Raw genomic sequence first — 27,799 nt, forward strand, 5'->3', positions numbered from 1 at the left:
GCCATGATCATCTTGAATGGCGGTGCAGGCTCGAAGGGCCGAATGGCCTACTACTGCACCTATTTTCTATGTTTCTATGTTTCTATACAACTGCAGAAAATCTCACAGGGCCGCGAGAAATCGCAGAGAGTTGTGGACAGTTGCAGCCCAGACCATCACGTGCACACAATCCAACCTCCCTTCCATCCATCGCCTCCATCTACACCTCACGCTGCCTCGGCAAGGCCAGCAGCATCATCGCGGATCAGTCTCACCCCCCGGTCACTCCCTCTCCTCCCCTCTCCCATCGGGCAAAGGTACAGAAGTGTGAAAACGAACGCACACACACACCTCCAGATTCAGGGACAGTTTCTTCCCGGCTGTTATCAGGCAACTGAACCGTCCTCTCACCAACTAGAGAGCGGTCCTGGCCTCCCATCCAGCTCATTGGAGACCCTCGCACTATCTTTACTCGGACTTTACCTTGCACTAAACGTTATTCCCTTTATCCTGTATCTGTACACTGTGGACGGCTCGATTGTAATCATGTACAGTCTGCCCACTGACTGGATGGATAGCAGTCGACAGGAAAGCTTTTCACTGTACCTCGCTACACGGGACAACAAACTACACTCAAACTCTGGCTACATTCCACCAACATTAACTGCGACCACGTCCGGGTTTACAACGTGTTGGACGAGGAGGATATATGAGGGGAAATGCAGCGGTTGGACTCGTTCCTGGAGCCAAGAGGAGGTTAGTTAGAAAGGTCGGCTTAAAAAAAAATTTACGGAAATAATTCAAATCGATTATTTACAAAAGTGATATGTACAAGGCAGAACAGTGCGAAGAAAAAAAACACACTCACCACCATAATACAAAGTAGAACAAATATTTTTAAAATAGTGAATGTTGGCCTTCAGAACTAGAGAATTTCAGTATAAGAGTAAATAGGTTCTTCTGCAGTTGTATACGGCTCTGGTGAGACCACATCTGGTTTTGGTCTCCTAATTTGAGTAAGGACATTCTTGTGAGGCAGTTTAGAAGGATGAGGGGAGGGGGGCTTATAGAAACATATAAAATTATAAAAGGACTGGCCAAGCTAGATGCAGGGAAAATGTGCAGGAGGAGGCCATTAGGCCCTTCGAGCCAGCACCGCCATTCATTGTCATCATGGTTGATCGTCCCCTATCAATAACCCGTGCCTGCCTTCTCCCCATATCCCTTGACTCCACTAGCCCTTAGAGCTCTATCTAACTCTCTCTTAAATCCATCCAGTGATTTGGACCCCACTGCCCTCGGTGGCAGGGAACTCCATGAATTCACAACTCTCTGGGTGGAAAAGTTTTTTCTCACCTCAGTCTTAAATGACCTCCCCTTTATTCTAAGACTGTGTGTGGCCCCTGGTTCTGGACTCGCCCAACATTGGGAACATTTTTTCCAGCATCTAGCTTGTCCAGTCCTTTTATAATTTTATATGCTTCTATAAGATACCCCCTCATCCTTCTAGACTCCAGTGAATACAAGCCTAGTCTTTTCAATCTTTCCTCATATGACAGTCCCGCCATCCCAGGGACCAATCTCGTGGACCTATGCAGGGGATATATCATTTCGGGTCGAGACCCTTCTTCAGACTGAGAGACAGTCGATCGTGTTAACTCCCACACAATTGAATTAAAAAAACATAGTGAAAATCCGATAATATATAGCGGCATACGAACTTGGAAACAATTAAAAATGACTTTAAAATTGGACAATTTATCACTCCTTCTCCCCATTGTAAATAATCCTTCATTTAAACCTGTGTTGGATAAAGGTTTTGTGCAATGGAAAAATTATGGAATTAAAATAGTGCGACATCTTTACAGAAAATGTTCTTTTCTTACATTTGAGGAGTTACAACAGAATTATGGGCTACATTCAAATATATTTTTTAGATATTTACAACTTAGAGATTATGTTAAATCACATACACAAGAATATAGAACAAGGGAGCCTTGACGAATGTTTGTATAAACATCCTAACACAGAAACATTAATGTCTCACATTTATAATATTATTTTAGACAGGGATTTTTGCCAAAATCAGACCCTCTCTCACACCTCCCGCTGCTGAAAGACTCATCCATGCCTACATCTCCTCCCGACTGGACTACTGCAACTCACTTCTCCTTGGCATCAGCTCCACCTACATCAGCCGACTCCAACTGGTCCAGAACGCAGCCGCCCGACTCATCACCCACACCAAATCCTGGCATCACATCACTCCAGTCCTCAAACAACTTCACTGGCTTCCCATCTCCCACCGGATCACCTACAAAATCCTGGTCCTCACCTACAAAGCCCTCCACCATCTGGCCCCCCATATCTCACTGACCTCGTTTCCCCCTACCAACCCTCACGGTCCCTCAGATCCACATCAGCCGGTCTCCTCTCCATCCACAAGTCCAACCTCCGCAGTTTTGGGGACAGAGCCTTCTCCAGGGCAGCTCCCAGGCTCTGGAACTCCCTCCCCAACTGATCCGCAATTCCGTGTCCCTCACCATCTTCCTGTCCCGCCTCAAGACCCATCTCTTCACCTCTGCCTATCCTTAGCCCCACGTTCCCCTCCCTTTTCATCTGTGCTTGAATTGCCTCATATTGTGTTTTGAATTGCACTCTGTCTTTAATTTGTGTACTAGTCATGTCTCTACTATTTATTTCATTCCGCTTACATGTTTTTCCTCTACTTGCTAAATTTGTGTAAGGTGGCCTTGAGACTCTTGAAAGGCGCCCATAAATAAAATGTATTATTATTATTATTATTATTAGTGAGGCCCCGTCGACGGAACTATGTAGACAAACATGGTAAAATGAATTAGACCAACCTATAATGAAAGATATTTGGGATGAAAGCTTACAATATATACATCAATACTCGTTAAATACCAGACATTCTTTAATACAAAGTACTACATAGACTGCACTACTCTAAAACTAAATTAAATATAATTTTTCCAAATATTTCTCCCGTCTGTGACAAATGTCAATATTTAGAAGCTAATTTAACTCATACTTTTGTAAACTGTACAAACATTAAAAATATCTGGAACAATATTTAAAACAAATATTTCTGAAGTTGTTAATATCCAATTGGATCCTGATCCAAAACTAGTAATATTAGGAATGTCAGAACAAAGACTAAAACGTACAACAAACCAAAGAAATTTCCTTGATTATAATATAATCATTGGGAAAAAATTAATATCAACATTTTGGAAAGGTCCAACAACCCCCACAATTAAAATGTGTATTATGGAGATGTCTGACATCTTACATTTGGAAAGAATTAGACTTAGAAACATAGAAACATAGAAAATAGGTGCAGGAGTCGGCCATTCGGCCCTTCGAGCCTGCACCGCCATTCAGTATGATCATGGCTGATCATCCAACTCAGTATCCTGTACCTGCCTTCTCACCATACCCCCTGATCCCTTTAGCCACTAGGGCCATATCTAACTCCCTCTTAAATATAGCCAATGGGAGAGAGAGAGAGAGAGAGAGAGAGAGAGAGAGAGAGAGAGAGAGAGAGAGAGAGAGAGAGAGAGAGAGAGAGAGAGAGAGAGAGGAGAGAGGACTAGAGGAGCAGATCTCACTACGAGCTGCGAGATGCTATAGGCTACTCGCGCTCGCTCTCTCGCTCGTTATCTCTCGCATCTAGAACTATCGTCTACGCTCGCTCGCTCTCTCATCTCCTCTCTCTTCCTCTATCTATCTCTCTCCCTCTCTCGCTCGTCTCTCTCTCTCTCTCTCCTCTCTCTTCTCTCTCTCTCCTCTCCTTTCTCTTCCCACGCTCTTGCCCTTTCTTGAATCTCCCTGTGTGATCCAGATTCAAGGACAGTTTCTTCCCAGCTTGCCGGCTGGTGGCCGATTAGGAAAAGGGGAGTTGCAACTATACCTGGGTGTCATGGTTCACCAGTCGTTGAAAGTAGGCATGCAGGTGCAGCAGGCAGTGAAGAAAGCGAATGGTATGTTAGCATTCATAGCAAAAGGATTTGGGTATAGGAGCAGGGAGAGTCTACTGCAGTTGTCTCTTGGTGAGACCACACCTGGAGTATTGCGTACAGTTTTGGTCTCCTAATCTGAGGAAAGATATTCTTGCCATAGAGGGAGTACAGCGAAGGTTCACCTGAGTGATTCCTGGGATGGGAGGACTTTCATATGAAGAAAGACTGGATAGATTCAATTTAGAAGTTTGAGTGAGGAACTTATAGAAACTTACAAAATCCTTAAGGGGTTGGACATGCTAGATGCAGGAAGATTATTCCCAATGTTGGAGAAATCCAGAACAAGGGGTCACACAGTTAAAGGATAAGGGGGAAATCTTTTATGACCGAGATGAGAAAAACATTTTTCACACAGAGAGTGATGAATCTGTGTAATTCTCTGCCACAGAAGGTAGTTGAGGCCCCAGTTCATTGGCTATATTTAAGAGGGAGTTAGATGTGGCCCTTGTGGCCAAAGGGATCAGGGGGTATGGAGAGAAGGCAGGTACAGGATACTGAGTTGGATGATCAGCCATGATCATATTGAATGGCGGTGCAGGCTCGAAGGGCCGAATGGCCTCCTCCTGCACCTATTTTCTATGTTTCTATGTTTCTATGAAAGACTGCCAGATTCAAGGACAGTTTCTTCCCAGGCAACTGATCATCCTATCAAAACCAAAGATCAAAACTTCATTGGTGACCCTCGGACTATACTTGATCGGACTTTGCTGGCTTGACCTTGCACTGAACGCTATCCCCTTTATCCTGTATCTGTACACTGTGGACGGCTCGATTTTAATCATGTCCAGTCTTTCCGCTGACTGGATAGCAGGCGAAAAGAAAGCTTTTCACTGTACCTCGCTACACGGGACAACAAACTGAAATAACACTAATTGCCCCAGTCCCACTTAGGAAACCTGAACGGTAGCCTCTGGAGACTTTGCGCCCCACCCAAAGTTACCGTGCGGTTCCCGGAGGTTGCAGGTTGTCGCCGGAGGTTGCAGGTGGTCGCCGGAGGTTGCAGGTGGTCGCCGGAGGTTGCAGGTGGTCGCCGGAGGTTGCAGGTGGTCGCCGGAGGTTGCAGGTGGTCGCCGGAGGTTGTAGGTGGTCGCCGGAGGTTGCAGGTGATCGCTGGAGGTTGCAGGTGGTCGCCTGAGGTTGCAGCTGGTCGCCGGAGGTTGCAGGCGGTCGCCGGAGGTTGCAGGTAGTGGAAGCATGTAGGGAGAGTGACAAAAACCTCCGGGAGCCGCAGGGAAACCTTGGGTGGGGCGCAAAGTCTCCAGAGGTTTCCGTTCAGGTTTCCTAAGTGGGACAGGGGCATAACTCATTGATTTGTTCCATATCTCTCTACATCACCGTCTATATCTCTCGTTTCCCTTTCCTCTGACGCAATGTCTGAAGAAGGGTCTCGACTTGAAATGCTACCCATTCCTTCCCTCCAGCGATGCTGCCTGACGCGCTCAGTTACTCCAGCGTTTTGTGTCCTTATTCCGCGCTCAGGGATGAAGGTTCCCAATAACAGCGCCTCCCACAGCGGTCCGGTTCTTCGGACAACATCGGCGACCACTGGAGGAAGGTTGCTACTGCTGGGATAGGTACAGAGTGCTGGAGTAACTCAGCGGGTCAGACATGCAGCATCTCTGTGGAGAACGTGGGCAGGTACAAAGTGCTGGAGTAACTCAGCGGGTCAGACATGCAGCATCTCTGTGGAGAACGTGGACAGGTACAAAGTGCTGGAGTAACTCAGCGGGTCAGACATGCAGCATCTCTGGAGAACATGGATGGGTGACGTTAAGACCCTAACCCTAACTACCTCCTCCGGCAGCTCGTTCCATACACCCTCTGTGTGAAAAGGTTTCCACACAGATTCCTATTAAATCGTTTCCCCTTCACCTTGAACCCGTGTCCTCTGGTCCTATATTCCCCTACTGTGGGCAAGAGACTCTGTGCGTCTGTCTACCCGATCTATTCCTCTCGTCATTCTGTACACCTCTATAAGATCACCCCATCATCCTCCTGCGCTTCAGGAAATATAGTCCCAGCCCTTTGCCCCCAACCTCTCCCTGTAGCTCACACCCTCTTGTCTGCCAATATCCATATAATTTTTTTCTGAACCTTGTCAAGCTTGAAAATATATTTCCTATAACACGGTGCCCAGAAGAACTGAACACAATATTCTAAATGCGGTCTCACCAACGTCTTATACAACTGCAACATGACCTCTGCATCTGTGGAGAACATTCACGGGTGATGTTCCGTGATGGTGACCAACTTCAGACTGATTTTATGAAGGGAGGGTGTGATGTCGACGCAGGAAGGTAATTCTTGCTATTGAGGGAGCCCAGCGTAGGTTTACCAGGTTAATTCCCGGGGTGGCTGGACTGTCATATGCTGTGAGAATGGAGCGGCTGGGCTTGTACACTCTGGAGTTTAGAAGAATGAGAGGGTATCTCATTGAAACATATTGACATATGTTTAGGCCAACGTTAAACATATAGACATAAAGCTTTGCTTGCAGCAAGTAAGAAGGCCATTACCAGGCAGTGGCTTAATGGAAAAAAGTCCAAAACAGGAACAGTGGTTAGAAATTGTGCGAGACATCTTTACTATGGAGAAATTGACATATTCCTTGAGAGTCAAGATGAATTCATTTGAGAAGATCTGGGAAAAAAGGTCCGTTTATTTGAACCATGACACCAATTAGATAAATGCCGAGCTAGATATGGGAAGATTGTGTTATATAGAACTAGATGGTATGTTTGTATGAATATTGAATTATCTCCAGATAACTTATCGATGTGATGGTTTTTTCGTTTTTAATTTGGTAAGTGAACCACACGGTCTTATTACAATTTGTTTATTTATTGAATCCTTTTTTTTCCCCCTATCTATTTTTTATTTTTATTTTGATTGCTGTTGTTCTTATTTTGTTTTATTTATGGTGATGGTGTTGCACTGTTTTGTATATGTCTCTGAAAAATCAATAAACATTTAAGTAAAAAAAAAAAAAGGAATCTAGGAGGTCCATCTGCAGTTGTACAGGGCCCTAGTGAGACCTCACCTGGAGTATTGTGTGCAGTTTTGGTCTCCACATTTGAGGAAGGACATTCTTGCTATTGAGGGAGCCCAGCGTAGGTTCACCAGGTTAATTCCCCGGATAGCGGGACTGACATATAATGAAAGAATGGGTCGACTGGGGCAAGAATGCACTCAGTGGGCAGAAGGGCGAGTTTGAGTACCTCAGTACCTCCCTCGCTTGCTTGCTGTACACTGATGGGGGGGGGGGGGTGTTTGCGTGTAGATACGGCATGAGGAACAGATAAATTAATCTACAGCCACCATCTCTTCTGTTTCCTCTTGATAAGAGTTCCTTCCTCAAGCCACAGAATGCAAACGGAACGGGAGGGAGAAGGGGGAAGGGAGGCCATCAATGCATCGACGCACTCTGCATGGACACAGGCCCTTCAGCCCAACTCGTCGATGCTGACCCAACTTGCCCCATCTATGCGAGTCCTTCATTGCCAGAGGATTTGCGTTTAGGAGCAAGGAGGTCCTACTGCAATTGTACAGGGCCCTAGTGAGACCACATATGGAGTATTGTGTGCAGTTTTGGTCTCCCAATTTGAGGAAGGACATTCTTGCTATTGTTTCAATAAGATCCCCTCTGATTTTATTTCATTCTTCACATGTTTAAATTATAATGTTTTATTTTTAATTGTCTACTGTATACCGTGTTGTTACTTGCGAGCGGAGCATCAACGCAAATTCCTTGTATATGTACATACTTGGCAAAATAAAAGTTATTAAATTCAATTCAATTCGATTTGGGAAAAGGGGAAGTACAACGGGATCTGGGGGGTCCTTGTTCATCAGTCTATGAAAGTCAGCATGCATGTACAGCAGGCAGTGAAGAAAGTTGGGCTTTATAATAGGAGGAGTCGCGCATAGGAGCAAAGAGGTCATTCTGCAGTTGTACACGGCCCTGGTGAGACCACACCTGGAGTATTGTGTGCAAGTTTTGGTCCCCTAATTTGAGGAAGGACATTCTTGCTATTGAGGGAGCCCAGCGTAGGTTTACAAGGTTAATACCCGGGATGGCGGGACTGTCATATGCTGAGAGAAAGGAGCGGCTGGGCTTGTACACTCTGGAGTTTAGAAGGAAGAGAGAGGCTCATATTCAAACATATAAGATTGTTAAGGGTTTTAATACGCTGGAGGCCGGAAACATGTTCCCGATATTGAGGGAGTCCAGAACCAGGGGCCACAGGTTAAGAATAAGGGTTCGGCCATTTAGAACGGAGACGAGGAAACACTTTTTCTCACAGAGAGTGGTGAGTCTGTGCAATTCTCTGCCTCAGAAGGCAGTGGAGGCCGATTCTCTGGATACTTTCTGGAGAGAGTTAGATAGAGCTCTTAAAGTCACCCTGCATTCACATAGCATCCTCCTCACAGTTCACACTGCCACCCAGCTTTGTGTCATCTGCAAATTTGCTAATGTTACTTTGAATCCCTTCATCCAAATCATTGATGTATATTGTAAATAGCTGCGATCTCATGAGAGGGGATCTAATGGAAACCATATACAATTCTCAATGGATTGGACGGGCTAGATGCAGGAAGAAAATGTTCCGCATGTTGGTGGAGTCAAGAACCAGGGGTAACAGTTTAAGAATAAGGACTGAAATGTGGAAAAAATGTGTCCACTAAGGACATTCTTGCTATTGAGGGAGTGCAACGTAGGTTCACCAGATTAATTGTCGTTGTGCAGTGTACAAGAACAGAGACAACGAAATGCAGTTAGCATCTCACGCAGAAGTGCGAACACAGAAATAATGTTACAGTAAATGTTTCTATGTTTATCCAGTAGCAGTAGTGCAATTTCCGGGGAGGGAGATCATTCACTGGGGGAAGGAGAGTCCGGGGGGGGGGGGTGGAGACTGGCAATCACCAAGGCGTAGAGTTAAGTAGGGAGGACATTCTTGCCATAGAGGTAGTGCAGAGAAGGTTCACCAGACTGATTCCTGGGATGGCAGGACTTTCATATGAAGAAAGACTGGATAGACTCGGCTTGTACTCGCTAAAATTTAGAAGATTGAGGGGGGATCTTATAGAAACTTACGAAATTCTTAAGGGGTTGGACAGATGCAGGAAGATTGATCCCGATGTTGGGGAAGTCCAGAACAAGGGGTCACAGTTTAAGGATAAGGGGGACGTCTTTTAAGACTGAGATGAGAAAAACATTTTTTACACAGAGAGTGGTGAATCTGTGGAATTCTCTGCCACATAATGTAGTTGAGGCCACTTCATTGGCTATATTTAAGAGGGAGTTAGATGTGGCCCTTGTGGCTAAAGGGATCAGGGGGTATGGAGAGAAGGCAGGTACAGGACAGAATTAAGGGACAGAAGTTTAGGGGTAACATGAGGGGGAACTTCTTTACTCAGAGAGTGGTAGCGGTGTGGAATGAGCTTCCAGTGGAAGTGGTGGCGGCAGGTTCGTTGGTATCATTTAAAAATAAATTGGATAGGCATATGGATGAGAAGGGAATGGAGGGTTATGGTATGAGTGCAGGCAGGTGGGACTAAGGGAAAAAAAGTTGTTCGGCACGGACTTGTAGGGCCGAGATGGCCTGTTTCCGTGCTGTAATTATTATATGGTTATATGGTTATAAGATACTGAGTTGTATGATCAGCCATGATCATATTGAACGGCGGTGCAGGCTCGAAGGGCCAAATGGCCTCAACTCCTGCACCTGTTGTCTATGTTCCTATGTGTCTATGTAACAGCCGCTGGGAAGAAGCTGTTCCTGGACCTGCTGGTCCGGCAACGGAGAGACCTGTAGCGCCTCCCGGATGGTGTGAGAGCAGTCCTTGGCGAAGCTGAGTGCCCTTCGCAGACATCGCTTGCTCTGGACAGACTCAATGGAGGGGAGTGGGGAACCGGTGATGCGTTGGGCCGTTTTCACCTCTGAAGTGCTTTCAGATCGGAGACAGAGCAGTTGCCATACCATACTGTGATACAGTTAGTAAGGATGCTCTCGATGCTGCAGCGGTAGACGTTCACCAGAATCTGAGGATAGGTTGACAGGGTTTGTATTCACTGGAGTTTAGAAGGATGAGAGGTGATCTCATTGAAACACATAAGATTGTTAAGGGCTTGGACAAGCTAGAGGCAGGAAACATGTTCCCGATATTGGGGGAGTCCAGAACCAGGGGCCACAGTTTACGAATAAGGGGTCGGCCATTTAGGACTGAGATGAGGATAAACATGTTTCACCCGGAGAGTTGTGAATCTGTGGAATTCTCTGGCACAGAAGGCAGTGGAAGTCAATTCCCTGGATGTTTTCAAGAGAGAGTTAGATTTAGCTCTTAGGACTAACGGGAGCAATGCATATTGGGGGGGGGGTGTAATCAGAACTGGGTACAGATTTTGGAGCCCCTGTACATTAGATTGTTAGATGTTGTGCCACAGAGGGCGGTAGAGGACAATTCACTGGATGAATTTAAAAGAGAGTTAGATGGAGCTCAAGGGGCTAGTGGAGTCAGGGGATATGGGGAGAAGGCAGGGACGGGGTACTGATTGTGGATCATCAGCCATGCGAATAGCGGTGCTGGCTCGGAGGGCCGAATGGCCTACCACTGCACCTATTTTCTCTGATTATCTGTGTTTATCATGTTGTACATCGGTAGGTTTTTGCCAGGGCCTATGTCCGTGTTATGTGGCTCCATACAACATCTCTGCCATGGGACTACCATCTACTATTCACGGGGTGACGTGCGAGCGCCCACAAGCTGTGTCCGGCTATTGCGATACATTTCATAGAAATATAATAACAATAATAATAATAATAATAATAATAATAATAATCCTAATAATAAATTTAAAAAAAAATAATGATAATAATAATTATTATAATAATAATAATAATAATAATAATAATAATAATAATAATAATAATAATAATAATAATAATAATAATAATAATAATAATACTAAATTTTATTACGGACTCAAGGTCCAGACAAGGGGCAACATTACATTAAAAGTGCATTGCATATTAAATATCATAAAATACATATAAAATCTTGGTATATCATTTATAAAAACATCATAATTTATATATTTTTTTAAAAACACAATACATGGGGAGAAGGCAGGAAAATGGGATTGGGAGGCAGAGATCAGCCATGATTGAATGGCGGAGTAGACTCGATGGGCCGAATGGCCTAATTCTACTCCAATAACTTGTGACATTGTGACCTTGTGAACCTTGTTGATACAACGAGCTGATCAATGGGTCGGCCCGGCTACCTCCGTAGTTCACTGTAAACCGATCGATCATCCAGCTTCAGACCCTGTTGGAAATGGACACATCGTTACAGACAAATATGGAGAGGGCTAGACTATGGTGCAAGGCAAACACCTTCTACCCAATCAGCCGTACAGGTACAACGTGCTGGAGTAACTCAGCGGGTCAGGCAGGCAGCATCTCTTTGGAGAACGTGGACAGGTACAAAGTGCTGGAGTAACTCAACAGGTCAGGCAGTATCTCTGTGGTGAGAAGGCATGGGGGACATTTCGGGGCGAGACCTTTCTTCAGCATTTTACGTCCATCTTTGGTTTAAACCAGCATCTGCAGTTCCTTGATACACAGTTCGGATGGAACCCGGGTCTCTGGCGCTGTGTGTGAGGCAGCAACACTACCCGCTGCGCCACCGAGCCGCCTTTGACCTGGATCATTTACTTCAAAAGAAATCAACAAGAAAATTAACTTACCATATATGTGGGGTCTCCCTCTGGCGCGTGAGTGGTTCCCTGCAAGATTAAACACAATACCGTCTGAATTACATGCAGGAATGGACTGCAGATGTTAGTTTACACCGAAGATAGACACAAAAAGCTGGACTACCACAGCCGGACAGGCAGTATCTCTGTCCCACCCTCTCCCCAGTCTGAAGAAGGGACTCAACTCGAAACGTCACCCATTCCTTATCTCCAGAGATGCCGCCTGTCCCGCTGAGTTACTCCGGCTTTTTGTATCTATCCACCGTCTGAATTGTATTTGATATTCACAGAGCCATGCCGCACGGAGACAGGCCCTTCAGCCCCACTGGTCGATGCTAGCCAAGAAACCCCCATCTAATCCACAGAGGGTGGTGGGTGTATGGAACAAGCTGCTGGAGGAGGTAGTTGAGGCTGGGACTATCCCAACGTTTAAGAGACAGTTGTACAGGTAAATGGATCGGACAGGTTTGGAGAGATATGGGACAAACGAGGGCAGGTGGGACGAGTGTAGATGGGGCATGTTGACCGTTGTGGGCAAGTTGGGCCGAAGGGCCTGTTTCTCTAACTAGGGCGCTCAGTTCAGAGTAATTCCGTGTATTTCAAGAATGTGTTTTCATCAGTCAATAAAAGTAAGCATGCAGGTACAGCAGGCAGTGAAGAAAGCCAATGGCTTGTTGGCCTTCATAACCAGGGGAGTTTGAGTATAGGAGCAAAGAGGTCCTTCTGCAGTTGTACAGGGCCCTGGTGAGTGTGTATATATAAGCACTGATCTTGTTTTCTTCTGTTATGTACTAGGTTTACATATTCTGTTGAGCTGCAGCAAGCAAGAATTCCAATGCCCTATCAGTCCTTCTGAGGCAATGGAATTCATAGATTCTCTACCAGTTCCTGAGGAAGTTGAAGGTGTCCCACAAAGGAATCAGACAAGGACGACTGGTGTCCCGAGTGCATTACTGTTGACAATACCAAGCACGTTTCCACAAGTCCACTGTCACTTTCACAAAATTACAAAGCTCATCTCATGTAAGAAAACCCGGTACCAACCTGATCTTTACCCGGGAGATTTTCATAGGTTGCCAGTCCGTCCTCGGAATGTGTGGCCGAGGTAACTGCAGAAATGAAACAGCGCGTTCAGTCACGAAGTCAAGGGCACCAGAATCATTTGTCCGGCGCAAAGGAAGAATATTCGGCCCGTCTCCACTGTACTAGCTGTCAAGTGTCTCCAATTCCCTCCCCGGCAATGGACCCATTATCCCCTGAAAACAGGACTAGTACCTGAGATCAGATGAACGTCTAAATAACGTGGACTTCACTTTTCATCAGCTGATATTTCCATTCCCCGCTCACAATATCTTGATTTGAACAGGTGAACCTGAAGTGTTCCGAGGATAGGTCCCGACCCGAAGCGCATCTCCAGAGATACTGCCTGACCCGCTAAGTTACTCCATCACTTTGTAACTGTCCAAGTTCTCCAGAGAGATGCTGCCTGACCCGCTGAGTTACTCCAGCACTTTTTGCATAATTCTACACAGTTCCTTGTGTTAAACTTCAACTAAGCTTCAACGAACAGAACAAGTATCTGGGTTAAAATCCACCGTCTTAAATGCAACTATCTACACTGGGCGCCGGTGTGATCATCAAGTCAAATCCAACTAACACAGGTACTCTAACTCCACTCAGTGACACGGCAGTTGAGAATCTAAAGGTCATAACTTCATGAGTGATAGAAGCAGAATGAGGCCACTCGGCCTACCAAGTCTACTCCGCCATTCAATCACGGCTGATCTATCTCTCCCTCCGAACCCCATTCTCATGCCTTCTCCCCATAACCCCTGACACCCGTACTAATCAACAATATCTCTATCTCTGCTTTAAAAATACCCACTGACTTGTGGCCTCCACAGCCATCTGTGGCAACGAATCCCACAGATTCACCACCTTCTGGCTAAAGAAATTCCTCCTCATCTCCTTCCTAAAGGAACATCCTTTAATTCTGGGCCTCACTCAGAATCCACTCACTCTGTCCCCTTGGACTCCTGTTCGCGTCGTATTTCGTCCCAGGTTCGGCTTTCGGCCTAAATAAATATATAGAGGAAACAACGTCCACTTATAGGTTAGTTCAGTTGAAGAGATACAGCGCGGAAACAGTCTCATCGGCCCGGCGAGTCAGGGACTATCCAAACAAGTCTTGGACATGTATATGTGTAGGACCGGTTTGGAGGGAATGCGAACAGGTGGGATAGTTAGATAGTTAGATACTCTAGGGGCTGGTGGAATCAAGGGATATGGGGAGAAGGCATGCACGGGCTATTGATTGGGGACGATTAGTCATGATCACAATAAATGGCGGTGCTGGCTCGAGGGGCCGAATGGCCTCATCCTGCACCTATTTTCGATGTTTCTACTAGTGTAGCTGTAACATGTTGGCTGGTATGGGCAAGTTGGGTCGATGGGCCTATCGGCGCTGTCTCATACTATGACTTTATAAGTCTAAGTCTTGCCCATTCCCCCCCCCCATATTTTTTTTAATTTTTTTTATTTAACCTTTATTTAACCAGGATAAGTCTCATTGAGATTAAAAATCTCTTTTACAAGAGAGTCCTGGCCAAGACAGGCAGCAGCACAGTTCCACAGTTACACACAATATTTTTTTTTAAAAACAACAGAGAACATATAAATAGAGTCACAGTCAGATTCAAATTCAGCAGGGGTATTAAAATTAACAGCAGACTCAGCAGAGCCAGGGACTTGGTTAGGTTGAACATTCCTTGAAATCATATTTGTAAAACAAACAGACACAGTTAGAGACACACATATATACACACACACATCTCAAATGACCTATCCATATTCTCCAGAGATGCTGCCTGACCCGCTGAGTTACTCCAGCTTGTTGTGCCTTGTCTATTGGGAGTGTTCAGTTCAGTTTAGTTTGTTGTCATGTGTTCAATAGCACTACCAATATGCCTGAAGCGGAGTCTTGCTGGATTTTTTGCATGCACCGACTGATGAGGCAAAATGAAGGGAATGCATCAAAGAACATTCCTCCCCAGTGTAGCGAGAATGCATCTACCGCCACAGCCCCTGGGTCTGGTTCCCATGCAACATACTTTGGTAACTGGTGATTGAGGCTAGATGCAAACAAATCGATATCCGACGTTCCATATCGAGCAGCAATGTCATTAAATACTTTATGATCCAACATCCATTCTGTGTTGTCATTACATTTTCGTGACCTGGTGACCGCCACCATATTAATCCTATCTGGAAAATAGGTAGCTGAAATTCAAATGCTTATTTCGATACACCAGTGCCAAATGAGGTTAGCTAAATGATCACAGATTCCACCCATGTGATTAATATATGCCACCGCTGTAGTGTTGTCAATCTGTAGTTGAACATGCAGTTGATGCATCTTCCCACAATAAGCTTTTAACCCATAGAATGCTCCCAGCATCTCTAGGTAGTTAATACCATGTAACTGAAGAATTGATGACATGCACATCCCATCTTCCACCGCAACTAGAGATAATATTAGTAGCTCCCCATCCTGGAGCACTAGCATCAGTTTGTAATATAACTGAAGGTTTGCTGACCAAAATGTTACTGGAGCAATGCCGAATATTGGTGGTCCACCGTTGTAACTCTGATATAGCTTCAGCTGGTAACCGCATAGGTCTGTTAAAATGACCTAAATGGTATTTGAGTGCTTGCTCCTTTGCACGTTGTAAATTTTGAAAATGCAAAGGCCCAAATTGTGCAGCTGGAAAAACTGCCACTAATTTGCCAATTACGCTGACTTTTTGTCGAATAGATGGTTGCTCCATAACAACAAGGGTGTTACAGGATTCTATTAACTCTAATCTCTTGCCCCAGAGCAGAGTCACAGACATATTACTAGAGTTAATGATAAATACCAAATAATCAATAACTCTAGTTGCTATCAACTTGGATTTAACTGGATGGATGAGAAACCCCAACTTCTCAAATGTGAGTTTTGTGGCTGAAAAAGCTAATTTACCTAATTTCATCGTTTTTCCTATGATTAGGATATCATGCAAGTAGGCAGAGCATTCCACAGATTCGCAACTCTCTGGATGAAAAACGTTTTTCCTCATCTCCGTTCTAAATGGCTTACTTCTTATTCTTAATCTTCGACGCCTGGTTCTGGACGCCCCCAACATCGGGAACAATTTTCCTGCCTCTAGCGTGACCAATCCCTTAATAATCTCATATGTTTCAACAAGAAACATCTTCTGCAGTTGTATAGGGCTGTGGTGAGACCACATCTGCAGTATTTGGGGAAGGACATCCTTGTGATTTAGGCAGTGCAGCGTAGGTTCTCGAGATTGATCCCTGGGATGGCGGGACTGTCATATTAGGAAAGATTGAAAAGACTAGGCTTGTATTCACTAGAGTTTAGAAGGATGAGGAGGAATCTTATAGAGACATATAAAATTATAAAAGGACTGGTCAAGCTAGATGCAGGAAAAATGTTCCCAAAGTTGGGCGAGGCCAGAACCAGGTGGACACTGTCTTAGAATAAAGAGGAGGTCATTTAAGACTGAGGTGAGAAAAACATTTTCGCCTAGAGAGTTGTGCATTTATGTAATTCCCTGCCACAGAGGGCAGTGGAGGCCAAGTCACGGAATGGATTTAAGAGAGTGTTCGATATAGCTCTGGGGGCTAGTGGAGTCAAGGGATATGGGGAGAAGGCAGGCATGGGTTATTGATTGGGGATGCCCACAATGAATGGCGGTGCTGGCTCGAAGGGCAGAATGGCCTCCTCCTGCACCTATTTTCGATGTTTCTATGTTTCTAAGAAACCCTCTCATCCTTCTAAACTCCAGCGTGTACAAGACCAGGCTGGGCTTGTACACTCTGGAATTTAGAAGGATGAGAGGGCTCTCATTGATACATGTAAGATTGTTAAAGGTTTTGACACGCAAGAGGCAGAAAACATGTTCCCGATGTTATGCTCCATTCTCTCAGCATATAACTGTCCCGCCATCCCGGGAATTATTTATTCCAATGGTTTGGCCGTCATGCTTGGCAGACGGAGTCAAATGCAGGTTGAGTTTGATGAAAGGTATTTAGTTACCTGTGCCTTTTTTCCCTCATCAAATAGGCTATTCCACCTCCGATCCCGCCTGCACCAACAACCACTACTGCAATCACAATCCCAGCGATCGCACCAGCTCCCAGACCATTGTCTGAAATAGAAGATGGGCAGTCTATGATTCCCTGACTCGAGAAATAAGTTCAAGTACAAACGACACACTGGTCTTCAACCCAGTAGTCAAGACAGATACAGGAGACGGATACATGCATTGTACGAGAGAGAGAGAGAGAGAGAGAGAGAGAGAGAGAGGGAGAGAGAGAGGGAGAGATGGGGAGAGGAGAGAGGGAGAGAGAGGGAGTGAGAGGGAGAGGGAGAAAGAGAGGGAGAGAGAGGGAGAGAGAGGGAGAGAGGGAGAGAGGGAGAGAGAGAGAGAGAGAGAGAGAGAGAGAGAGAGAGGGAGACAGAGGGAGAGGGAGAGGGAGAGAGAGAGAGAGAGAGAGAGAGAGAGGGAGAGAGACAGAGAGAGAGAGCGAGGGAGTTGGAGAGGGAAGGAGGGAGAGAGAGGCAGAGGGATAGAGAGAGGGGGAGAGGGAGAGGGAGAGGGAGAGGGAGAGGGAGAGGGAGAGGGAGAGGGAGAGGGAGAGGGAGAGAGAGAGAGAGAGAGAGAGAGAGAGGGAGAGGGAGAGGGAGATTCACTAACTTTGCACGTTGACATTTACAGTGAGGCTGATGTTTCTGCCAGTCCTGGCATTATTGGCATGGCATGTGTAATTCATACCGTGCTCCATGCTTACTGAGGGGATGGTGAATACTGGACCTGTACCCATCATCTCTGCCCCATTGAACCACTCATACACAGGGCTGGGCATGGACTGGGCCGAACAGGTCAACGTTAGATTTTCTCCATTCGTTATTGTTACTGGACTCTGGGGGGTAATTTTCATATTGTCCGGCCCATCTGCAGACAGAAATGTACAAGATTAGTTTCGTTCAGTTTAGTTTAGTTTATTGTCACGTGTACCGAGGTACAAAGAAAAGCTTTTGCTGCGCGCTAACCAGTCGGCGGAAAGACAATACATGATTGGAGAGGATGTTTCCGCCAGTGGGAGAGTCCAGAACCAGAGTTAAAGGACGTTCCTTTAGGAAGGAGAGGTTGACTTTATTCCTTGGCGCGCGGGAGGGTGTGGAAAGAGATGAGGAGGAATTTATTCAGCCAGAGGGCGGTGAATCTGTGGGATTCGTTGCCACAGACGGCGGTGGAGGCCACAAGTCAGTGGATATTTATATTTAAGGCAGAGATAGATAGATTGTTGATTAGTGCGGGTGTCAGGGGTTATGGGGAGAAGGCAGGAGAATGGGGTTGGGAGGGAGAGATAGATCAGCCGTGATTGAATGGCGGTGAGGCTCGATGGGACAAATGGCCACATGTGCACGTATCACATAGCAAATAGGTGCAGGAGTAGAGGCCATTCGGCCCTTCGAGCCTGCACCGCCATTCAATATGCTCATGGCTGATCATCCACAATCAGTTCCCCGTTCCTGTTTTTTCCCGATATCCGTTGACTCCTCAGTGCTTAATCTAACTCTCTACACAATATACAATATACAATACACAATACAATTTATTCTTGAAAGCATCCAGGGAATTGGCATCCTCTGCCTTCTGTGGCAGAGAATTCCTCAGATTCACAACTCTCTGGGTGAAAACGTTTTTCCTCATCTCAGTCCTAACTGGCCCACTCCTTATATTTAAACTGTGTGAGCCCTGGTTCTGGACTTCCCCCATGCAGATTACGGGGAGAACGTGCACACTCCGTACGGACAGCACCCGTAGTCGGTGTCGAACCGGGTCTCCGGCGCTGCATTCGCTGTAAGGCAGCAACTCTACCGCTGCGCCACCGTGACCGCCCTATTACTGATACTAAATGAAAAATACACACTTGGAATGCCTCTGTACTTACATAAAACATTCAGGGAGGTCTCCGCGTTGCCGCTGTTCAGTCCATTGCTTACGATGCATTTATACATCCCTGTGTCGGCCCTGTCTACTGGGTCAATGATCAGAGTGTCTCCGGATATAGTTATCGTGTCATTCTGCTGGATGGGTTGATTTTTGAAAATCCATTCTCGCTTCACTTGAGATCCCCGGGAACTGCAGGTCAACACGACGGAGTCTCGCTGTTCCACCGGCTCGGAATTGTTGGATCGCAGATTGACATTCGCCACCCGTTCTGCGGACGGAATAAAGATTTAATAAAAAAAACATGTAGCAAGGAACTGCAGATGCTGGTTCATATCCAAGGTGGACTCAAAGTGCCGGAGTAACTCAGCGGGACAGGCGGCATCTCTGGAGAGAAGGAATGGGTGACGTCACGAACAGATGTGGATACATGTAAAGTTATCCACTTTGGTGGCAAAAACAGGAAGGCGGATGACCCGGGGCCACAGGTGAAGAATATGGGGTCGGCCGTTTAGAACGGAGACGAGGAAACACATTTTCACACTTCTCCCCATATCGACAGACTCCGCTATCTTTAAGAGCCCTATCTAGCTCTCTCTTGAAAGTATCCGGAGAACCAGCCTCCAGAGAATGGCTCCAGAGAATGCCTCCTAAGGCAGAGAATTCCACAGACTCACCACTCTCTGTGAGAAAAAGTGTTTCCTCGTCTCCGTTCTAAATGGCTGACACCTTATTCTTAAACTGTGGCCCCTTGTTCTGTACTCCCCCAACATCGGGAACATGTTTCCTGCCTCTAGCGTGTCCAAACCCTTAACAATTTTACATGTTTCAATGAGATCCCTTCTCATCCTAAACTCCAGAGTGTACAAGCCCAGCCGCTCCATTCTCTCAGCATATGACAGTCCCGCCATCCCGGGAATTAACCTGGTGAAACTACGCTGGGCTCCCTCAATAGCAAGAATGTCCTTCGTCAAATTAGGGGACCAAAACTGCATACAATGCTCCAGGTGTGGTCTCACTAGGGCCCTGTACAACTGCAGAAGGACTTCTTTGCTCCTATATTCGATTCATAGAACATAGAAAATAGGTGCAGGAGCGGGCCTGTCTCATCTTGTTATAAAGGACACTTTCTTCACTGCCTGCTGTACCTGAATGCTTACTTTCATAGACTGATGAATAAGGACCCCCAGATCCCGTTGTACTTCCCCTTTTCCCAAATTGATGTAATTTAGATAATAATCTGCCTCCCTGTTTTTGCCACCAAAGTGGATAACCTCACATTTATCCGCATTAAACTTCATCTGCCATGCATCTGCCCACTGCCCCAACCTGTCCAAGTCACCCTGCATTCTCATGGACATAGAATTAATACATGTTGGTCTTGGAGGGGAGGATGGTCTTGGAGGAGAGGTTGGTCTTGGAGGGGAGGATGCTCCTCAAACTGCGGAGCATCCTGGACAATACAGCTCACCCCCTCCATGACACACTGATCAACCTGAGGAGCACCTTCAGCAACAGACTGGTTCCACCAAGATAAACAGAGAACGCCACAAGAGATCCTTCTTCCCTGTGGCTATCAAACTGTACAACTCCTCCCAGTCCCCGTCCCCCCCTTCTGTCGTGGGGCTGACTGAGAGTGACTCCCCTCCTGTTGGGAGACCAATTTCCCTCCTGGTGTCAATAAAATTTGAACGGATCGTATTGAAAAGGCTTATCTAAACACGTAGCAAACCACGGAGAAGGCAGCAGAGAATAGATATCACTCGACTGGCTATTTATTAATAGAGGTAACGCTCGGAAAACAAGGAGATCTATTCATCTGATACATCGGCGATACTGGACGATCGTTTCCCGGAACACCTTCGTTCATTCCGCCTGAACCTCCCTGATCTCCCGGTTGCCAAACACTTTATTTCTCGTTCCCATTCCCACACAGACCATTCTGTCCGAAGTTTCGCTTGGGCAACTTACAGCCCAGTGGTATGAATATTGATGTATCTAACTTCAAGTAACCCCGGCATTCCCTCTCTCTCTATCTGTGATCTATCACAGCTGACTCTGTTATCAAAGAAAAACATTCCCCGAACAAGGAAGTCATTAAAAAAAATAAGATTGAACCTTTGTCTATTGTACAGAGACGTCCTTAACTTATTACCTCATACAGGAGGGTTTGTGTACAAACACGGGGATGTCATGCTGAGATTCTATAAGGCGCTGGTCAAGAGGGCTTGTATACAAACACAGGGATATAACGCTGAGACTCTATAAGGTGCTGTTCAGGCCACATTTTGAATATTGTGAGCAATTTTGTGCCCCATATCTGAGGAAGGATGTGCCGGCTCTAGAGAGGGTCCAGGTGAGGTTTACAAGAATGATCCCAGGAATGAGTGGGTTAACCTGCGATGAGCGTTTGTCGGCGCTGGGCCTGTACTCGCTGGAGTTTAGAAGAATGAGGGAGGTGGGCGCTCATAGAAACGTTCAGAATAGTGAAATGTCCTCTACTCCTGCACCTATTGTCTATTGTCTATTATCAACAGTCATGAAATCACGAGATAGATTTGTGTAATCAACATAATTATTGTACACTATTGTTGATTGAGCATGTGATCATTTCTTGCCGCTCAGATCAATTAGTCCGTGTTCGGCATCAACATTATACACTGGACGACAAACAAAATAAAGAAATGTTGTACCTACCCAGAACATCGATTTCTATTGATGAGGAACTGTACCTTTCGGTCACATCGTTAAAGGCCTGACAGACATAACTCCGAATGACTTTTGTGGAACATTGGGAATGTTGAGTTTGTCTCCACTCTGGACCACGTCACCTTGAACGTACCAGCCCAACACAGCAGCTGGTTTAGACTCTGCAGAACATGTTAAAGTGACGTTGGTCCCGGAAGTGTAAACAATGATGTCGGGATCACGAACTATAATCGGAATATCCGGCCCGTCTACAACAAACGAACAAAGAGACAAAAGAACAAGGGATTGTGGTGAATGTGAGGAAGTGGGAGAAGGGAGGGAGAAGGGGAGCGGGAGGAGGGAGAGAGGGCCATCATCTCAAGAAGCGCTCACCAACACGGCGGCCGATGTACCGGGTCAACAAGACACACAAGTTACTGTGCAAAACATAATCAAATAAGATAGAACATCGAACAGTAAACACATACACACAGAAGATAGGTGCAGGGGTAGATCATTTGGCCCTTCGAGCCAGCACCGCCATTCTATATGATCATGGCTGATCATCCAAAATCAGTACCCCGTTCCTGCCTTCTCCCCATATCCCTCTATTCCTTTAACCGTAGGAGCTAAATCTTACTCTCTCATGAAAACATCAAGTGAATTGGCCTCCACTGCCTTCTGTGGCAGAGAATCCCACTGATTCACAACTCTCTGGATGAAAAACGTTTTTCCTCATCTCATTTCTAAATGGCCTCCCCCTTATTCTTGAACTGTGATCCTTGGTTCTGGACTCCCCCAACATGGGGCACATTTTTCCTGCATCTAGCCTGTCCAAAAATGTTACGCTTCGAAAAAATGTGATGAAAGAATGGATCGACTGGGCTTGTATTCACTGGAAATTAGGATGAGAGGGTTTCTTCCAGAAACATATAAAATTGTTAAGGGGTTGGACAGGGCGGATGCAGGATAAAATGTTCCCCATATTGGGGGAGCCCAGAACCAGGGTCACGGTTTAAGAATAAGGAGGAAGCCATTTATGACTGAGATGAGGACAAATATTTTCACCCAGTGTACTGGTGAATCTGTAGAATTCTCTGCCAAAGAAGGCAGTGGGGGTCTATTCAGTGGATGGCTTCAAGAGAGAGTTAGATTTAGCTCTTTGGGCTAACGGAATCAAGGGATATGGGGAGAAGGCAGCAACGGAGTTACTGATTTTGGATGATCATATTGAATGGCGGTGCTGGCTTGAAGGGCCGAATGGTCTACTCCTACACTTACTTTCAATGTTTCTGTGTTACCTCAAGTAAGTCCATGGCTCTGTTCACACCCGAAAGCATCCAGACTTATGTCAGCAAAGATGGATGACAATTGATTGATTAGAAATAATGTTAGATTTTTGAATCGGAAAATTTGCAATTGGTTGGATTTTGCAGAAAGACGCAGAGAGTTCATTCGTGGCAAAAGCAAGATGTGGCATGGCAGGAGTAGACTCACAACAGATCGGTTGAAGGTTGTTACAAGTCCTGCTGAGGAGGTATTGCAATGGTTGCTCTTTCTATGAATACCAGTGGCCCAATGATCACCTCATTAGCGATCGGGGCAGAATTGTGCCTTTCGGCCAATGAAGGCCACTCCACCATTCAATCACGGCTGATCTATCTCTGCCTCCTAACCCTATTCTCCTGCCTTCTCCCCATAACCCCTGACACCCGTACTAATCAAGAATCTATCTATCTCTGCCTTAAATATCTCCACTGAATTGGCCTCCACCGCCGGCTGCGGCAATGAATTCCACAGATTCACCACCTTCCCGCTAAAGAAATTCATAGAAACATAGACAAAAGGTGCAGGAGTAGAGGCCCTTCGGCCCTTCGAGCCTGCACTGCCATTCAATATGATCATGGCTGATCCTCCAACAGTATCCTCTACCTCCCTGATCCCTATAGCCACAAGGGCCACATCTAACTCCCTCTTAAATATAGCCAATGAACTGTGGCCTCAACTACCTTCTGTGGCAGAGAATTCCACAGATTAACCACTCTCTGTGTGAAAAATGTTTTTCTCATCTCGGTCCTAAAGGTTTTCCCCTTATCCTCAAACAGTGTGACCCCTTGTTCTAGACTTCCCCAACATCGACCTGCGACTCGACCTTTGAGGAACCATGCAGGTGTACTGCTAGATCCCTCTGCTCGACAACACACCCAGAGGCCTACCATTCACTGTGCAGGTACTGCCCTTGTTAGACGTCCCAAAGTGAAACTCCTCACATATCTCTATACTAAATGATTGTATCCATGTAATGAACTCCCCCCCTCCCCCCCCCCCCCCCCCCCCCCCACCCCACTGCCCTCTCTCCCCTGAATCATCTCGCTCAGCAGGACTGGCAACAAGTGATGAATGATGGCCCGGACACTTACAAAATACATTGAGAGGGAACGGCTCGCTTGTATTCGCGCTAACCGCATTGGAGGCCCGGCAGGTGAACGGCCCATCCGACCGCAATACTCCGGTAATGGTGAGGGTGTCGTTAGTGGCGCTCAGATCCAACCTGCCGCCGTTAGATATCACGCTATTGTCTTCACTCCACATGTAAGAGACGTCAGTCCCTGCCGCGACTCAGGTCAAGACCACGGTGTCATTGTGCTCTATGAAGCTGCTGGCATTGGAGGTGATATTGGGTGTGGAAACAGGCTCTGTTAAATACACAGGAGGTGGTGGTTAATGCACAGGTGAATAAGGAACAAAACACAGAATGTGGTGGATTAATGAAAGATTGAGACAGTGCGGAATGAGAACGTGTTAGAGGAAACTGGCGTCCAGGTTCATCCCAACGCCAACCAGGCAATGGTGGACACTGCCCGGCCGGTCACAGGTACTGACCTCCCCACCATCAGAGGTCCATCATAGACGCTGACCTCCCCAACACCAAAGGTCCATCACAGTGTTGAGTTCCCCACCATCAGAGGTCCATCATAGACGCTGAACTCCCCACCATTGATGGTCCATGTAATGACCACCCCACCATCCAAGAGCCATCACAGACGCTGACATCTCCACCATTGAAGATCCATCACAGGTAATGACCTCCCCACCATCCAAGAACCATCATAAATACTGACCACTCCACCATCAAAGAGCCATAGCAGATGCTGACCACCCCATTACCAAAGGTCACCCCAGTATTGACCTCCCCACCATCAATGGTCCAACACAGACACTGACCTCCCCACCATCAGAGGTCCGTCATAGACACTGACCTCCCCAACACCAAAGGTCCATCACAGTGTTGACTTCCCCACCATTAATGGTCTATCATAAATACTGACCACCCTACCATCAAAGAGCCAACATAGACACTGCCCTCCACTCCATTGAAGGGCCAATCAGATCCTGACCTCCCCACCATCAAAGAGCCAACACAAATACTGACCCCCCTCCACCATCCAAGAACCATCATAAATACTGACCACCCCACCATCAAAGAGCCATCGCAGATGCTGACCACCCCAATAGCAAAGGTCACCCCAGTATTGACGTCCCCACCATCAATGGTCCATCACATGTAATGACCTCCCCACCATCAAATATTAAACACAGTACTGACCATACCACCATTGATGGTCCTTTACAGAAACTAACCTCCCCACAATCAAAGATCCATAACAGATACCGACCTCCACTCCATTGAAGGGCCAATCAGATCCTGACCTCCCCACCATCAATGGTCCAACACAGACACAGACCTCCCCACCATCAGAGGTCCATCATAGACGCTGACCTCCCCACCACTGATGGTCCATCACATGTAATGACCACCCCACCATCTAAGAGCCATCACAGATGCTGACATCTCCACCATTGAAGGTCCATCACAGTGTAGACCTCTCCACCATCAAAGATTAAACACAGTACTGATCTCCCCATCATTGATGGTCCATCACAGATACTGACCTCCCCAACACCAAAGGTCCATCATAGTCGCTGACCTCCCCAACACCAAAGGTCCATCACAATGTTGACCTCCCCACCATCAATGGTCCATCACATGTAATGACCTCCCCACCATCAAAGATTAAACACAGTACTGACCATACCACCATTGATGGTCCATCCCAGATCCTGACCACCCACCATCAAAGGTCCATCACAGTACCGACATTCCCACCATCGAAGGTCCATCATAGACGCTGACCTCCCCAACACCAAAGGTCCATCATAGACGCTGACCTCCCCACCATCAAAGGTCCATCAAAAATACGGACCACCCCACCATCAAAGAGCCAACACAGATACTGACCTCCCCACCATCAAAGGCCCATCACAAATACTGACCTCCCCTCCATTGAAGATCCATCACAGATGCTGACTATCTACAAGAGGCGCTGCCTCAAACGGACAGCCAGCATCATCAGAGGCCCACGTCACCCTGGCCATTCTCTAATTACACTCCCGCCACAGGGAAGAATGTACAGGATCCCGAAAACCGTGACCTCTGGATGCAGGAACAAATTTTTCCCAATAACTATTTTTTATTGAATTATAAAAGCAGCCCAGACCATCACATCAAACCAACTTCCCTTCCATCGACTCCATCTACACCTCACACATCCTCGACAAGGCCAGGAGCAACTCCCCTTCCATCCACTCCATCTATACCTCACGCTACCTCGGCAAGGTCAGCAGCATAATCAAAATAGAAACATAGACTGTGTGTGCAGGAGTAGAGGCCATTCGGTCCTTCGAGCCTGCACCGCCATTCAATATGATCATGGTTGATCATCCAACTCAGTATCGTGTACCTGCCTTCCCTCCATACACCCTGATCCCTTTAGCCACAAGGGCCACATCTAACTGCCTCTTAAATATAGCCAATGGACTGTGGCCTCAACTACCTTCTGTGGCAGAGAATTCCACAGATTCACCACTCTCCGTGTAAAAAGGTCTCACCACTAACTAAGCAGGTCAGGCAGCATCTCTGGAGAACGTGGATAGGTGACATTGAGGGTCAAGGTCGTTCTTCAGAAGACTCATTGATGAAGAATCTCAAAGCGAAACACCTATCCATGTTCTCCACAAATGCTGCCTGACCCGCTGAGTTACTCCAGCACTTTGATTGTGGACCCAGCTCAGTCCAGAGATCTGTGGTTTCGGGCAGGTGCTGTTTGTGCTGCTGATCTTTGGCTTCTCCTGGCCTGTCTGCAGGAAAACAAGTAGAGGTGCTGTCGCCGAGGGAGGACGGACGGAGCCGCGGCTCGAGAGACTCGAGAGACTAACAGAGACTAACAGAGACTAACAGAGGCAAAGAGGTTTGCCACGCACTGTAGATATAAAACAGAGGCAAAGAGGTTGGCAAAGAGGTTTGCCACGCACTGTAGATATAAAACAGAGGCAAAGAGGTTGGCAAAGAGGTTTGCCACGCACTGTAGATATAAAACAGAGGCAAAGAGGTTTGCCACGCACTGCAAGGGAGCAGTGGACCAGACAGGAAGAGCGGACGGAATTACCACTAGACAGCCAAACCAGTAGGTAATTTACGGCTGGGGTGAGTACTTTCCCATTTATAGGAGGTAGGATTATATAAATAAGGGGTGTATCAATACAGTAGGGGATTCTTAAATAGGACCAGTTAATTATTTATATAAGATGGGCGGTCAGGAGATGTGCCAATACTGCGAGTTGTGGGAATTTGTCGACACCATTGATGTAGAAGATCCCTACAGCTGCAGTAAGTGTTTGAGGCTAGAGGAACTCCAGCTCCGCATTGATGAGCTGGAGACCCAACTTCATACGCTGCGGTACATCAGGGAGGGGGAGTATTACCTGGATGTTTTGTGCCAGGGGATGGTCACACCGACCAGTTTAACTAATTCAGTAGGCAGTGAGCAAGGAAAGGAAGGTGTGGCCATTAGCGAGGCAGATAGGGGGAACCAGGAGGAGATGCGGCAGGAGCCACAGCCCTTGTCCCTGACGAGCATGACCGAGGCTCTTACTCAATGTAAGGACGGGATCAGGGGCTGTGGGAGGGGTGAGCAACCTGGCTGCAGCACCGTGGATCAGGGGGCCATTCAAGAGGGTTGAGTTAGAAGAAATGCCGTAGTGATAGGGGATAGTATTATTCGGGGGGTAGATAAGGTTCTCTGCGGCCAGCAGAACATGTCCCGAAGGCTGTGTTGCCTACCCGGTGCTAGGGTTAAGGATATCTCTGCGATGCTGGAGAGAAATTTGCAGTGGGAGGGGGAGGATCCAGTGGTCGTGGTCCATGTGGGGACCAATGACATAGGAAGGACGAGGAAGGAGGA

General features: G+C 46.6%; 1 protein-coding gene across 1 annotated transcript in view; it reads right to left on the reverse strand.

The window, feature by feature from the left end:
- Nucleotides 1-10,983: 10,983 nt before the first annotated feature.
- The window catches only part of LOC116969136 (carcinoembryonic antigen-related cell adhesion molecule 5-like), a 182,904-nt gene continuing 166,088 nt past the window's right edge, over nt 10,984-27,799 (reverse strand). Inside the window, exons 5-11 of the mRNA XM_033016072.1 lie at nt 18,811-19,080; nt 17,550-17,807; nt 16,889-17,000; nt 13,807-13,862; nt 12,832-12,896; nt 11,779-11,817; nt 10,984-11,357 (exon numbers count right to left, since the gene is read on the reverse strand). Of these exons, the coding sequence (XP_032871963.1) occupies nt 11,310-11,357; nt 11,779-11,817; nt 12,832-12,896; nt 13,807-13,862; nt 16,889-17,000; nt 17,550-17,807; nt 18,811-19,080 (848 nt within the window). The 3' untranslated portion in view covers nt 10,984-11,309. The remainder of the gene's footprint in view (nt 11,358-11,778; nt 11,818-12,831; nt 12,897-13,806; nt 13,863-16,888; nt 17,001-17,549; nt 17,808-18,810; nt 19,081-27,799) is intronic.

This window comes from Amblyraja radiata, unplaced genomic scaffold (genome assembly GCF_010909765.2).
Source record: "Amblyraja radiata isolate CabotCenter1 unplaced genomic scaffold, sAmbRad1.1.pri S109, whole genome shotgun sequence".
NCBI lineage: Eukaryota > Metazoa > Chordata > Chondrichthyes > Rajiformes > Rajidae > Amblyraja > Amblyraja radiata.